Below are 12,415 nucleotides of genomic sequence, written 5' to 3' on the forward strand. Positions count from 1 at the left end.
CTTTTTGAAAAACCTACCACTTGCACCACCAAAGACCCAGAAGACTATTTGTCACAGACACTCTCAGCAAGCTGCCATAAAAGGCAGTTCAAGAGAATCACAAATAACCATTTCTGTACCCTCTGGGAAAGCTTTCAAAGCTGTTTGAAGGATTTAATTGGATTTGTGTGCTTAACACCCCATTGCATGGATTTACAATTCTACTGCCAAAGGTTTTATGTACTACAGAGATGAATATCTTTAAAACAGCAACTGTAATGATCTCACACATAAATATACACAAAGATGCTCTAATAATGCTCAGGTTTGTAAGTTGGTGGATGCTCCTACCAAGGAAGCGGTTCCTTCCTTGGCAACTGAACAAATAAAAGGATGGAACAAAACAACACAATCAAGCTCTGAAGCAAAATTTCTATTTTCATTTGTCTATAATTTAGAGCTGTATTTAGTGGTGAAAAGTGCCAGCCTGACAGCTCTGAAGCATGAAGCCAGAACAGCACAAGCACTGGCCAGGCAAGCTGCCTGCCTACTTGTTGCCCTGCCAATACAATACATAATTGAGGAATGTAAAATGGAGATATAAATGTTCTTTCTCCAAGTATTTGGTACTGACAGCTTTTTCCCTCTAGCCTTCCTGCACCTCAGGAGCTCAGAAAATGACAAGAAGTGAAAGCAATAAACTCTGACAGTGCATTACTCATGGAGTAGCTTTTCCACTCAGAACAGTGGTTGCTCTTCATCACTATGAAGACTAATTGTCTGATTTTGGGAGAATGCCTTGGGAGCAATGCAGGCGCCTGATTTAACACTGTCATGTAGAGACAGGGAGACACAGTGGCCAAATGTCTCATGCAACAGCCACAATGTGAGTGGATTTTTTTAATCTTTTCAGCTGACATGGGCCAAACCTGTACCTGTAAACCTCCAAATAGTTTAGGGCTACAGATGATCACAGTCCAATTCATGGGAATACTCATCAATGCTGTTTAATTCAATATCACAGATGCTGCCCAAAGTTTTCCTGCACACAACATCTCTCACTAACATTCCCAAGGTAAGTTTTTCCAATAGTCTTTTAGAAGGGTATTAAATAGAAACAGAGGAAAACAATGTAAATTAACCAGGGTCATTCACTACCTCATGGATAGAAGAGTGGCATATTATTAAACAGTATATTAAACAGGCATCCTAAATAGCACCTAGCTTCAAACCCAATATTCAACTGGAATTAACTTTTTCCTTCACCACAATAAACACATAGAACACATGTGTTTTAGAGGTTTTAGGTTTTTTGAAGAAGTTTGCCTTTTTAAATTAAAAAGGAAAAAAACCCCACACTTCTATGAAAAGACAAGGCACTATCAGAAGTGTAGGATCTAGTAAGAGGAAGAGACACAGAAAATGAGAAAATGTGAAGGGCCAGTAAGTTCTAAACACAATTCATAAGTGAAGTGATCCTATCAGCTACAATACTTTTTGCCATCCAAGCAGCTGATCAGAAACCATTCAGTCCTTCAAACCAGAAGACATCAGAGCAATTAGGAAGTGAAAAGTTAACACATATCTTGAAAGATAATGCCTAAGCAGGCAGTTGACTTGGAGGAGGGAGAGACTGGAAGAGATCTCCAGGTCCTCCATAAACATACTGAGCCCCATATTAAACAGTAAGGCCTTGGCTGGCTGTTTTCTATTTCTTTACTCCCTTTGGAAGATGTTTGCAGGATAAAAATCTTCTAAGCATTAAGGGCTTTCTTCCAGGTTTTAGCTTAAATATCCTCAAGGCCAGGTAGAACATGTTTTTCTGGTACTCGCATCTCTAAGATTAGTAACCGTTTCCCTAAATGGTATCTCTCTTTTCTGCATTTACAGGACTTTTCCTACTCTTCTTCCACTTGTTTTCTTGGTCTAAACAATTCAAGATCTCCCAATGTCATAAAGCACATCCATCGCCCATAATTTCAGCAATTCCTACAGCTCTCCTCTGCAGTTATCGCAGGTGCAGCTTGTCTTTCTTGTATATGGATGACCAGCAGTGCAACCACATCAGATGAGGGGGGTCCTGAAAACACTGCCTGACAAACTGCAATATAGCACTTTCTCATGCCTGCATCACCCTGATGACTCCCAGCTGCTCTTTTGTGTTTTATTATCCTTACATGTTGGTCCTTTTCCCCCTCCCCAGCTTTGGCCATCTCAAGAACAGCCAGTTTACAACTGGAAAATTATTGCATTTCTTCTAAATATCTTCTTGGTAGTTTTGGCTTTCTGCCTTTCAATTAAGTAGCTTATCATAAAAGAATAAAGATGGAAGTGTGGTTTAGTGTTTTTCTCCCTAAGTAAGCAAATACTTAAACTGTTTATTTAAATATAAAAATTAGGGGAAGGAAAAAATGACAGATGAATTAGAAACAAAAGTTTAATGTGATGCTTAAACAACTTGAACACTTAAGCTGCAGCTGTAGCAGAGGGTTGGTGCTTAGATGTCTGTTCATGATAAAAACAAAAATCTTTCGACTAAGTTTTTCAATTACAAAATAACTTCACCTAAGGGAAGACAAAATGTACATATCCAAACACTGCCTTTTGCTTATAGTGCCTTCTCAGCACAATAATATTCTCTTCTGGCACTAGGAGCTTACTGGTATGTAGAAGAATTTTAAGGGGTATTTTACAGAATTTATTCTTAAATCAACAGTACTGGGAAAATAGCACACACATTTGACTTGCAGAATGGCAGGCGATTCATGACTTTCTCAACAGCTTTTAATATTGATGAAACTTAAAACCATCTCTCTGTTTGGGAATGACATACTTTGTTAGTACTGGGCTGGTTACAGACTCAGCAGGCTGGCTTGTTCATCATTTCTCTGTCAGAGGAAACAACAAACTGCGGAAGTACTAAGCAGGAAGAAGGCCAGCAGAAACTAGCTTTAACCAACTTTCACCTGGGTGCATAATTGAGCTTCTTTCTGAAAAACAAACTGTGTTTCTATAGGGATATAGCCTACTCTAAAAGTGTCTTTCTTCCAGCCTTTGCCTCACTAAAAAGCATTTTGGCATGGATGGTTGTCTTCTGAAGCAAAAATATGCAAGTACTGCAAATATCACACATTTGTATGGCAAAGCTTTTGCAAACAGCGGTGCTCTTTGCCCCATATCCTACACAGGTGAGCCATATCATGAGAAAAACATGCTCAATTACAGCTTCCCAGCTGGATGATCAAGGACACCACTAGTGGGTCTGCAGGTCAGAAGCCCAATGCTGATGCCATACCTCAGCTTCTTGATAAAATGTAGGTCAGCATAACAAACTTAAATGTGGCATATATTGGTTATTCTTGTAAAGCCAAAAAAAGGACAGAAACAGCTTGTATGGGAGTTACAAAAACAAAGTAAGATCTTACTGTCTACATATTATATTTTCCAAAGTAAAATATAGTACACAAAAAGCAATCAAGACATGATTAGCAATGACCAACAAACGAAACAGATTTCTGGGCATGATTCTAGACTCGTATAAACCCTGTCTTGAGGAAGTTACCTGCCTTGAAGATACAAGTGAATCAGTGGCATTTCAAAGGTAAAAGTGTTTTTGAGGTGGTTCAGCTACATTTAAGTTCATCAGATAGTATACAGCGCGGATTTTAAAGAGATTGTACTGGGGAGAAGAGTGAGAGTTGAATTGAACTATCATCTGAAGTCAAGCAGAGAAGAGCCCAATAAACATATATGGCATGAACTGGTACATAGTTGACAAAGCAGTAATCCATTTGGCATGGCACACTTGTCATGATGTGGATGCTGCTAACATCTCTGTCAGAAGCTGTCTTTATTTTATAAGGTATTCTTATACCCAAGATATTGCCAACCTTCACTGGCATGAGGATTGGAGCAAGATCCTATGAATTACTATGCTCATTGACTCAGCCTGCAGGGAAAAAAAACCAAACAAACTATCGCAGGTAGCACTAAAGGACTTTTTCAGATATAAATGGCTCTATAAATAGAACAATGGATTAGTTTCTAATTAATTCTTAATTTCTCTGTCCCCTACTCTGACAGGTGTTGATTCAAGACCTCTGTGTGCAAAAACCTGGGATATAAAAACATTAGGATAGCCCAGCAGGACCACTGGGGGATGGATGAGAGGTAGATTAAGGCTTGTTACTTGTTCTTTGTGTTAAGTCAATAAATATTTAAGGAGCATAGAAATGACTCCTCTAAAAGCAAAAGCAGAATGGTCTGAAGGGGCTTGTGATTTTTCGAACTGCTCTCCCATATATCAGAACTATGCAGCATGAAACACTTATTTTGATCACATTTCACAGTTCCTTAAGAGCCAGAAGAATTTCATTACAGGCATTTTCATAGCACTATACTAAGATATACATGCCTCTTTATTCCTTTTCATTCTTTTAAACTTGCTCCATAAAGCCATTTTCTACTCTCCAGCTCACAACCTCTCTAAGCAGAGAAGTCCTATCTGCTACACACCTGTCATAAACCAGGTAGGATATGACACAGTTTCTAATTTTATAACTACTGATGCATCTGAAACTTTAAACAAGCAAAAAAATAAACCAACCAACCAACCAAACAAAAAAGACCTCAAAACACAAAAAACCCCAAGGGAAACAAAAGGAAAAAACAATGGCAGGGATTTTTTTATTTTTTAACATTGACTGCTAGGTTCTTAAGCTTCCAGTATTTAACATTAATGTCCCTGTATTTCAAGGTCATGATTACAACAGTTCTGCTATTTATGGATATCACTGAGAGATTATCTGCTTTTCATCAGCTCAGGCACTCCACCTATACTTCTTCACATATTTATTTTTTTATTTTTTTTTCAAATGTTTAGAAGTTTAGAATTTGCTCCTCTGAGATATAATGGGCAAAAGAGCACATTTAAGTGAAATTAAATTATGCTTCTCTTGATGAAAATACAAAAGTGTTAGTCCCACTAAAACATTAATCTACAAGATTATCATATATAACTTGAGACACCCATCATTTTTTTTTTTGCAAAGAGTAAATTACTTAAAAGAGTACAGCATTCTATGACAGAGAAACAGAATGCACACAATTGGCACTTTCCTTTTTAACCAGAGTAACCAGAGAATGGAAGTCTCTGACAGCAGATAAACTGGAATAAAAAAATCAATCAAAGCTGGGCCCTACAGGTGTAAGAGTTAGGATGCTTCACATCTTGAAAATAAATCATGCACTACAGAAAATTTTAGAAAACTGATACACAGAGATTTAACTACAGTTTTGGCAACCTAATCTGGGACACTACAGGACCATGTGTAGTAAAGAAATCAGGTATCCCAATTCAGTTTCAATACCACATCCCCAGAGCTGCAGCTGAGTACTATGGATGGGAATCTCACCTGCCATCCCAAAGTTAAGTTGTGGCATTTCTTCACTTTTGGTTACTTTCCTTGGGCTAGGTAAGTCTTTTGCAGAGTCTGATGCAATGGCCCATAGCTTTTTCCTGTTTGTAACACTGGATGCCTGGGTTTTCACAGGTTTGTTGGTTGTGGGGCACCACTTGTACCCTGGGTTTGCTTTCATAAATGCATCCTTGTACTAGAAAAGAAAAGAGAAATTACCAGTCATTACATTATACTCTACACAGGGCAACCAGAGCACAATGCATGTAAGAGGATTTAATACAGTAACTAATCCTTAAATATCTTGATTTTTTAACAGTTTAATCACATGCTTAGAGTCCAACCACCAACACAATTTGCTAAGAAGAAGTATTAAGATAAGGAGAGTTGTATCTAAAAAGTGGGTTTTCTCTTTCCTCTCCTGAGGGTTTATTACTCAGAGCAGGCTGAAGTTCTGATCCTGCCAACTGCTCCCCAGTGCTTGTATGCTCATGCTCTGAGAAACAGGTACTTGAATTCTTTGCAGGTTTTCTTTCTACTTTGAATTAAATAAAAACCCACATTTAGCAATAAATGCAGCATGATGCCTTAACTTGCACTAATTCCTCTTGAATAGTTCTGTATTTTAGAATATGAGTATATGCTTTCCCAAACCAGGCACCAAAAACATATTGCAACCAGTATAATGTCATATTCAGTATCTTGTGATAACACCATCCCAGTGTTCCTTCCAAAATGTACCGCGCTGTATTGGCTGCATAAAACAAACTGTGACCATCTAAAACACTCTTTGGCCTTGAGCACCCAGCACACATCTCAGTTGTTTGCTGTGTTTTTAGTAGGAGGCAGCAAAACAAAGGAAGCCAAACTACACATGGGCAGTGGGAGAAAGGGTTTGGATCCCACAGTTTGGGAGGTGGGGGAAAGGACCAGGATCTATTTTATTCACAAAACACCAAACATTAAACCAAGATTTTTGAACGTTAACAGTAAAAAAAAGACCGCATTTCAGTATTTTACATGTGCTGCTATGCAAGGTTGAGAACTGGCAAATCAGAGGAACATGCCACACATTCCAGCTGCAGATGTTTGCCTAACAACTGATAGGGGTGTACAGCACTTGCTGCTGTGGGAGCCTACCCAGCCAGTACCAGTGCTCAGCACAGGGAGAAGGAACCCAACACCCCTTCATGACTGGGCAGCTCCCAGGGGCAGCACAAGACCAAAAGAGCGGCTTTGTGCTTGGAAGCACATGGCAGGGCAGATGCAGGAAGTTTGTTCTGTGATTACACACTCCCACCCACACAGCTGCCATCAGTCCCGGTCATGGCATAGAGAAGCACCTATGTTTCATGCACATGCATGCACAGAAACATAGAGAGGAAAAAAAGTCCCTTGGGCATCAGATACAGAAATAGCACTGAAAGCCTTGTCCTCTGCTAGAGCCACTACAGTGTTTTCTGAGCTGAACAGTCTGCCTTGTGGCAGGGTCACCACTGCACGTTTACTGCTTTTTTCATTTCTATCTTCACCTTTGAGCTGGCACTTGCTACCTCCAGACTGTAGCAGAGATAAAAACGTTTTAGTTTACAAGAAACATGGCACTGTGTGAACCCTGCTGTGGGAAGTCCTGTATTATAGGAATGGCTATAAATAATAAAAATCTGCACGGATCACTGACCCACATACATGCTGTATTTTCTGAATAGGGTGTATGTATTAAATCTGCAAAGTAAGGACTGCGACACTGCTCGCCTCACTCCTTTTCCCTTTCCCTCGGTTTGCTTTGGGAGCTCAGTACACCACAAAAATAGCCTGGTGGAGAGAAGGGATAGGAAGGGGAGGGTAAGGGAAGAGGAGGAAAGGAAATACACGACAAAGCAGCTTTGCCTTCCATTGTTAAAGCCACAGCCCACTCACAAATCATGTTACCAGCCTGCAGAGTGAAAAGCATAGAGTCGCTAGCAATGAGCTACATAAGCTCTTCCTATCAGCAATGCTGCTTTGAGTAATTGAATTATTCTATTGAGTAATTTGACAAGCCAACAGGCTGCCCATCAAATGAGAACTAGGACGCATGCCATTTGTGAGATGAGGCTGCAATAAGCTTTTAATCAGTTTTCAACAAGAGTAATTCAAGTGAGCTGGTCTATTAATGTCTTTTTTTTTCTCTGCAAAGCCAAGAAGTGAACATTAACTGCAGTTTCTGAAGGCAAAGGAGCAAACTGAGGGAGGACAACTCATTGGAACTGTTCAGTTTCAACACATAAAATAAAAAAAAGAGACTATTTAAAAAGTTAAACAATGGCCAAGAAGTACTTTACATAAATGCATACAGGGGCCTGATCTAAATCTTAAAAACCCTCTTGGTATTGACTTTTGTGACTACTAGACCAAGGCCCAAAACAAACAGATAGATTTTGCTTACCAGGTCATGAGAAGATAAATTAAATGAGCTACAAAGTCACAAGAAAAAGTCAAAGGCAATAGTGTAATCTACTGCTTTCCTCCCTTTCACCAACTGTGCAACTTAACACAGCAGTCTAAGCAGATGTCTAAAATTGATTAAAAAAGCCCCAAAACCCAAGCAAACCAAACCAACCAAAGAAAACTACAGAAAAACCCAACCCAAACATAAGTACCTAACCTGGAATGAAAGACACCACCTTGCTTTCCACAGCAAATGGCAGGGACCGCCCAGCAGTCATGTTCTGAAGTTTCAGGTAAGAAATAGAACAAGAAGTGTTTGTGGGATTGGTCTGATGCCTTATTTCTGTTTTGTGAAAGCCTGGAGAATGTTATGTTATGCAGCAGGACTGGTGCCCCTTCAGAACTGAGGTTAAAACTCCCCAAGATGCTTTCATCACCAAATAAAAAAAGATTTGCTTCCTCTATTTGTGGTAGGAACAGGAGCTCACAAGTGGATTTCAGCTACACCTCAGGCTAGCTGTTAGCACGTGTTTAATTTTAAATGCATGTTATTAAATGTCACATGAATCCCAGAGACCTAACATTAAAAAAAAACTCCCTAGAAAATACAGCAGTTCATTTTTCACTCCTGAAGGATGCAGGGTTTGCATTACACATGTTATAGTCCATACATCAGCCACTGGCCTTGCCGAACTCCAGCCAGCAAGCCAGGACAATTGTCCCCTCCTACCCTGAGGAGCTGCCAAAGCAGTGGCACCACAAGGCCAGCAAGCTCCCAGTGTGGCTGACTGGACCTGAGACACCACTGGCCAAGGACCAGCAGGGAGAAGTGTTCAGCTCAGCCACTGAATGGCAGCAGGATCACACAATCAGCAAGGTTGGAAAAGACCTCTGAGATCACTGAGTTCAGCCTACAGACCAACACGCTGTGCCAGCTACACCACAGCACTCAGAGCCATGTCCAGCCTTTCCTTAAACACTTTCAGGGCTGGTGACTCCACCACCCTCTGGGTCAGTCCACTCCAATGTCCAATCACATTTATCAGGCTGCTCCCTACGGGAAACAACCCTGACTACCTGGATCTTGCTGGTGCAAAGACATATTTAAAAACGAAGTGTCTTCTAGCAAGGGAATAGGGCTTGAACAGTTACAATCTCATCAGATACTTCCTAAGGCAGCTGAACACTCCCAGGAAGTCCTGTAAGAGTTAACAGAAGAACACTACCCTTATTACCGAGTGAATAAAAATGCTGGTGCATATTTATGAGTGGCCAGATTAATTTCTCTCAGTGAAGGAAAATGCTAAAACATACAGCAATACTTCTGGTTCCCCTTTTGAGTATGTATCAACTACTGGGCTTATATCCTAGACAGTGAAACTTTCAAATTTAAGCTTATCTAGGAAGCCTGCAGGATAGAAATAGAAAGACTACTAATAAAGTAACACTAGCAAAAGCAGACATCAAGCTCTGCGGGTGCAGCACCAGGTCTCCAGGGCAGTTGTTGCTAAAAGAGACCAGAAACCACAAGATGGAAAATAGAGGGAATACGGGGCCAGTTTTTCCTGATAATGAAGGTAACCCAAGGTACCTTACCTACTAGGAAACTTCTCATAATTCCAGCCAGCAAAAAGTTTGGGTGCCTCACTATCTCCCAAAATGATGCATCTTGCATACAGCTACACATATATAAGTAAATATACAAGTGCCTTTACATGCATACTGCTGAGGTAATATCACTGCTAGTCTTAAGCAGGCAAGAAACTGAAAGCTTCCTGCATGGCACATGATCTAACCTAAATGATTTTGGGAGCTATAGCAGCAAGTAGTAAAAAAACATTCTAGAGACTGTAGAAGAGCAGGGACTGTAGCCACTGCAGGAAGGACCACTTCTGTAAGGCCCACATGTATCTCTGCAGGAGTGGGCCTTACAGAAGTGGTTTGGATGCTCAGGGTATACAAGAAACATTGTAGGGTTAGCAGACATGACAGAGGGTTCCCTGGAAGATGTGCATCCAGCCAGGACAGTGGCTACAGGCTGTGCAGTGAAAGTCAAAGGACACTGAAAAGCTACATTTAAGCAACAGAAGATTACTCACTGTATCTTAAATCTCAGTGAGCTTATACAGGTACTCAAACAGAAGACCACTGGTACAATGGTATTTTTATTTTCTTTCAAAGACACTCACCTTGATTTTTAAATAAATTCTCTTTAGGAAAAAGCAAAGTACCAACAGGTGGTTCTCACTACAGTTGACATTAACCTCTTTTTGACAGTCTCAGCAGTAAGCCTACCTATAGGTGAACTTGTTCAACCTGCTCTATGTAAACCTGCTTGAGCAGTGGGTTGGACAAGATGATCTCCAGAAGCCCCCCTTCCAACCCCAACCATTCTGTGGTTCTGTGAAAAGCAAGTGTTACAATAAAAGTACCAATCCTGGCACACAGAATAGGCTTGTTGGTGAAGAAGGCCCAAATGGATTCAACAGCACATTATAGCTGCTCATTATTGCTGTAACATACACTGTTTAAAGAATAAAAATTATATGCTATCTCTCTTCTAGTTCGTAGTCTTAGTACTATGTTCATAGTCTTAGTACTAATGATGTAAACTACGTAGATTTATTGTTCTGCTTTGATGTTGAATATTCAATTTGTTCTTCATGCCAAAAAAAAAATCACTACAAGAACAATGATTTCTATAACAAAATGATTAATGGTTTCAGATCTGTCACTTCATACAGAAGTTCTGCAATTATTTTCCTTCTTAATGAACAAGTTTCCTTCAGCAAGACAAAAGGCTAAGAAAAACAGTCACATTGGGTTTGTTTCTTCCAAAAATTATTTCTTTATTCTCATCTTTCCTTTCTCTGCATTTGTACTGAATCTTCTAATTGCCCTTTCTCCAGACATTTAGAGAAATATCGCTAATTCGTAAGCAGGGAATGCAGAATGAAACTGGAATAGTTGGACAAAGCTGAGAGTCAAGTGTTTCTATACTGTGCCCCAGATGAGAAACTACAGAGGTCCTACAGACCCTGCTTAAAAAGGACCTGCCATGCTAAACACTTTGTTTTTCTTGTGGACATTTCCACGTTTACTGAATGAGTTACTGAACAATCAGACCTAACAGCCTGTTAACAGTAGCAGACACTTCAGATCCCAGGGCAGGCATGGGTAATATCAATAATTTCACAGCCATCTATACTTCCCACAGTGTGTTAGCAAAAAGATACTCAAAAAAAGGAGAGAGATTTTTTTCCTTCTCACTGCTGTTCCTTTATTTTTATTAAGATTGAATTCAAAGGTTACCCACAATCTGCATCATACAGGTAGTCACAGGGATCTGTTTTGGGGTCAGGTTATCAGCCTAATTAATTGGCTGTGTTTTTCTCACTCTACTATCAATAACCACAGCCTTCTTGGCAACAGCTTATCAAGAAAGCTATTTCTTAAAAAGGCTCATTTGAATTTTAAGTTGACATAGAGATACTTTGTGAAATACAGGGATAAATCTCCTTTCCTTGCTCCTGGTTAACGTACTCTGATTAGGCACTGCTCTCTGACTTGGTATTGGGCTCACTAAATCTTGCTTAATCAGAAATTGGTTAATGGAGAATGTACTTAAAGAAACACTAGTAATTTTTTAATTCATTAGCATCAAACGTAAAAAGGGACTACATTTCTTGACTGTGCCATTGGTTTGGTCCACCAGTAGCTGGCATCACCGACTGAGAATGCACAGGTAAGTATCACTAGTCAGCTGACATGGAACTGTATGTTAGTGTTTACAATGGTCACTATCCTTGTGTTAATGCTTGTACTGCAGAAATTATCAGGCCATACAATCACAAAGTCCATATAATTGTAACAATGACTACTGGAACCAGGTTAGTTTGTGTAAACAGAGCAATTGCTTTCCCTTCTGGTCCAAAGGATCAAGTGAATTAAAGCAAGAAAAGGAGCTGCTCTGGGCACCATAATCCTATGGTGAAGCTGAGGAACAGAGAGAAGAGAAAGATCCCACAGAAAACATTCAATACACAGAGAAAAAGAAGACAATACGTAATGAACTCCCTTTACATCGACCATTCAGACAGAACATACCTCCTTGGCCATGTCAGTGTATTTCTGTTTTTCTTTTGGATCTAGAACAGACCACCAATCTGCCAAGATCTTGGTTGCGCCACGATTATCGAGGCGAGGATGTTCTTTCCGCACAAGAGAGCGGTGGCGTTTGCAGAACAAGAGAAACGCATTCATTGGTCGGCGAGCTCGTTGCTCTGAGGACTCGTCATCTTCAGTCTCATCAGCATCCTGCTCTAAACCATCAGGGCCAAGGAGCGGCACCTGGCAGAACCGAAAGGGAAGGGGTGTAAGCTCAGTTATCCGCGTTTTGCACAAAGACTGAGACTGTGTGCGCTGCATGGGAGTGAGGGAGAGGCACATGGATGCACACAGCTGTCTCCAAAGGCCATCCGTTGCATCCAGATAGTGAGTGCAGAGTTCCACATCAAACCTCCTCACCTGATGGTCCCAGGTTCATTCATGCTCTTTGCAAGACTTAACGCCAACTTCCAAGTGGAAAA

General features: G+C 40.3%; 1 protein-coding gene across 5 annotated transcripts in view; it reads right to left on the reverse strand.

The window, feature by feature from the left end:
- Window positions 1-12,415, reverse strand: part of BBX (BBX high mobility group box domain containing) — a 139,576-nt gene that overhangs the window by 50,946 nt on the left and 76,215 nt on the right. For all 5 annotated transcript variants that reach the window (XM_054518632.1, XM_036382038.2, XM_036382023.2 and 2 more), the window contains 2 exons: window positions 11,934-12,176; window positions 5,394-5,592 (listed from right to left, as the gene is read on the reverse strand). In XM_054518632.1, the coding sequence (XP_054374607.1) occupies window positions 5,394-5,592; window positions 11,934-12,176 (442 nt within the window). The remainder of the gene's footprint in view (window positions 1-5,393; window positions 5,593-11,933; window positions 12,177-12,415) is intronic.

Source organism: Molothrus ater, chromosome 2, assembly GCF_012460135.2.
Source record: "Molothrus ater isolate BHLD 08-10-18 breed brown headed cowbird chromosome 2, BPBGC_Mater_1.1, whole genome shotgun sequence".
Classification (NCBI taxonomy): Eukaryota; Metazoa; Chordata; class Aves; order Passeriformes; family Icteridae; genus Molothrus; species Molothrus ater.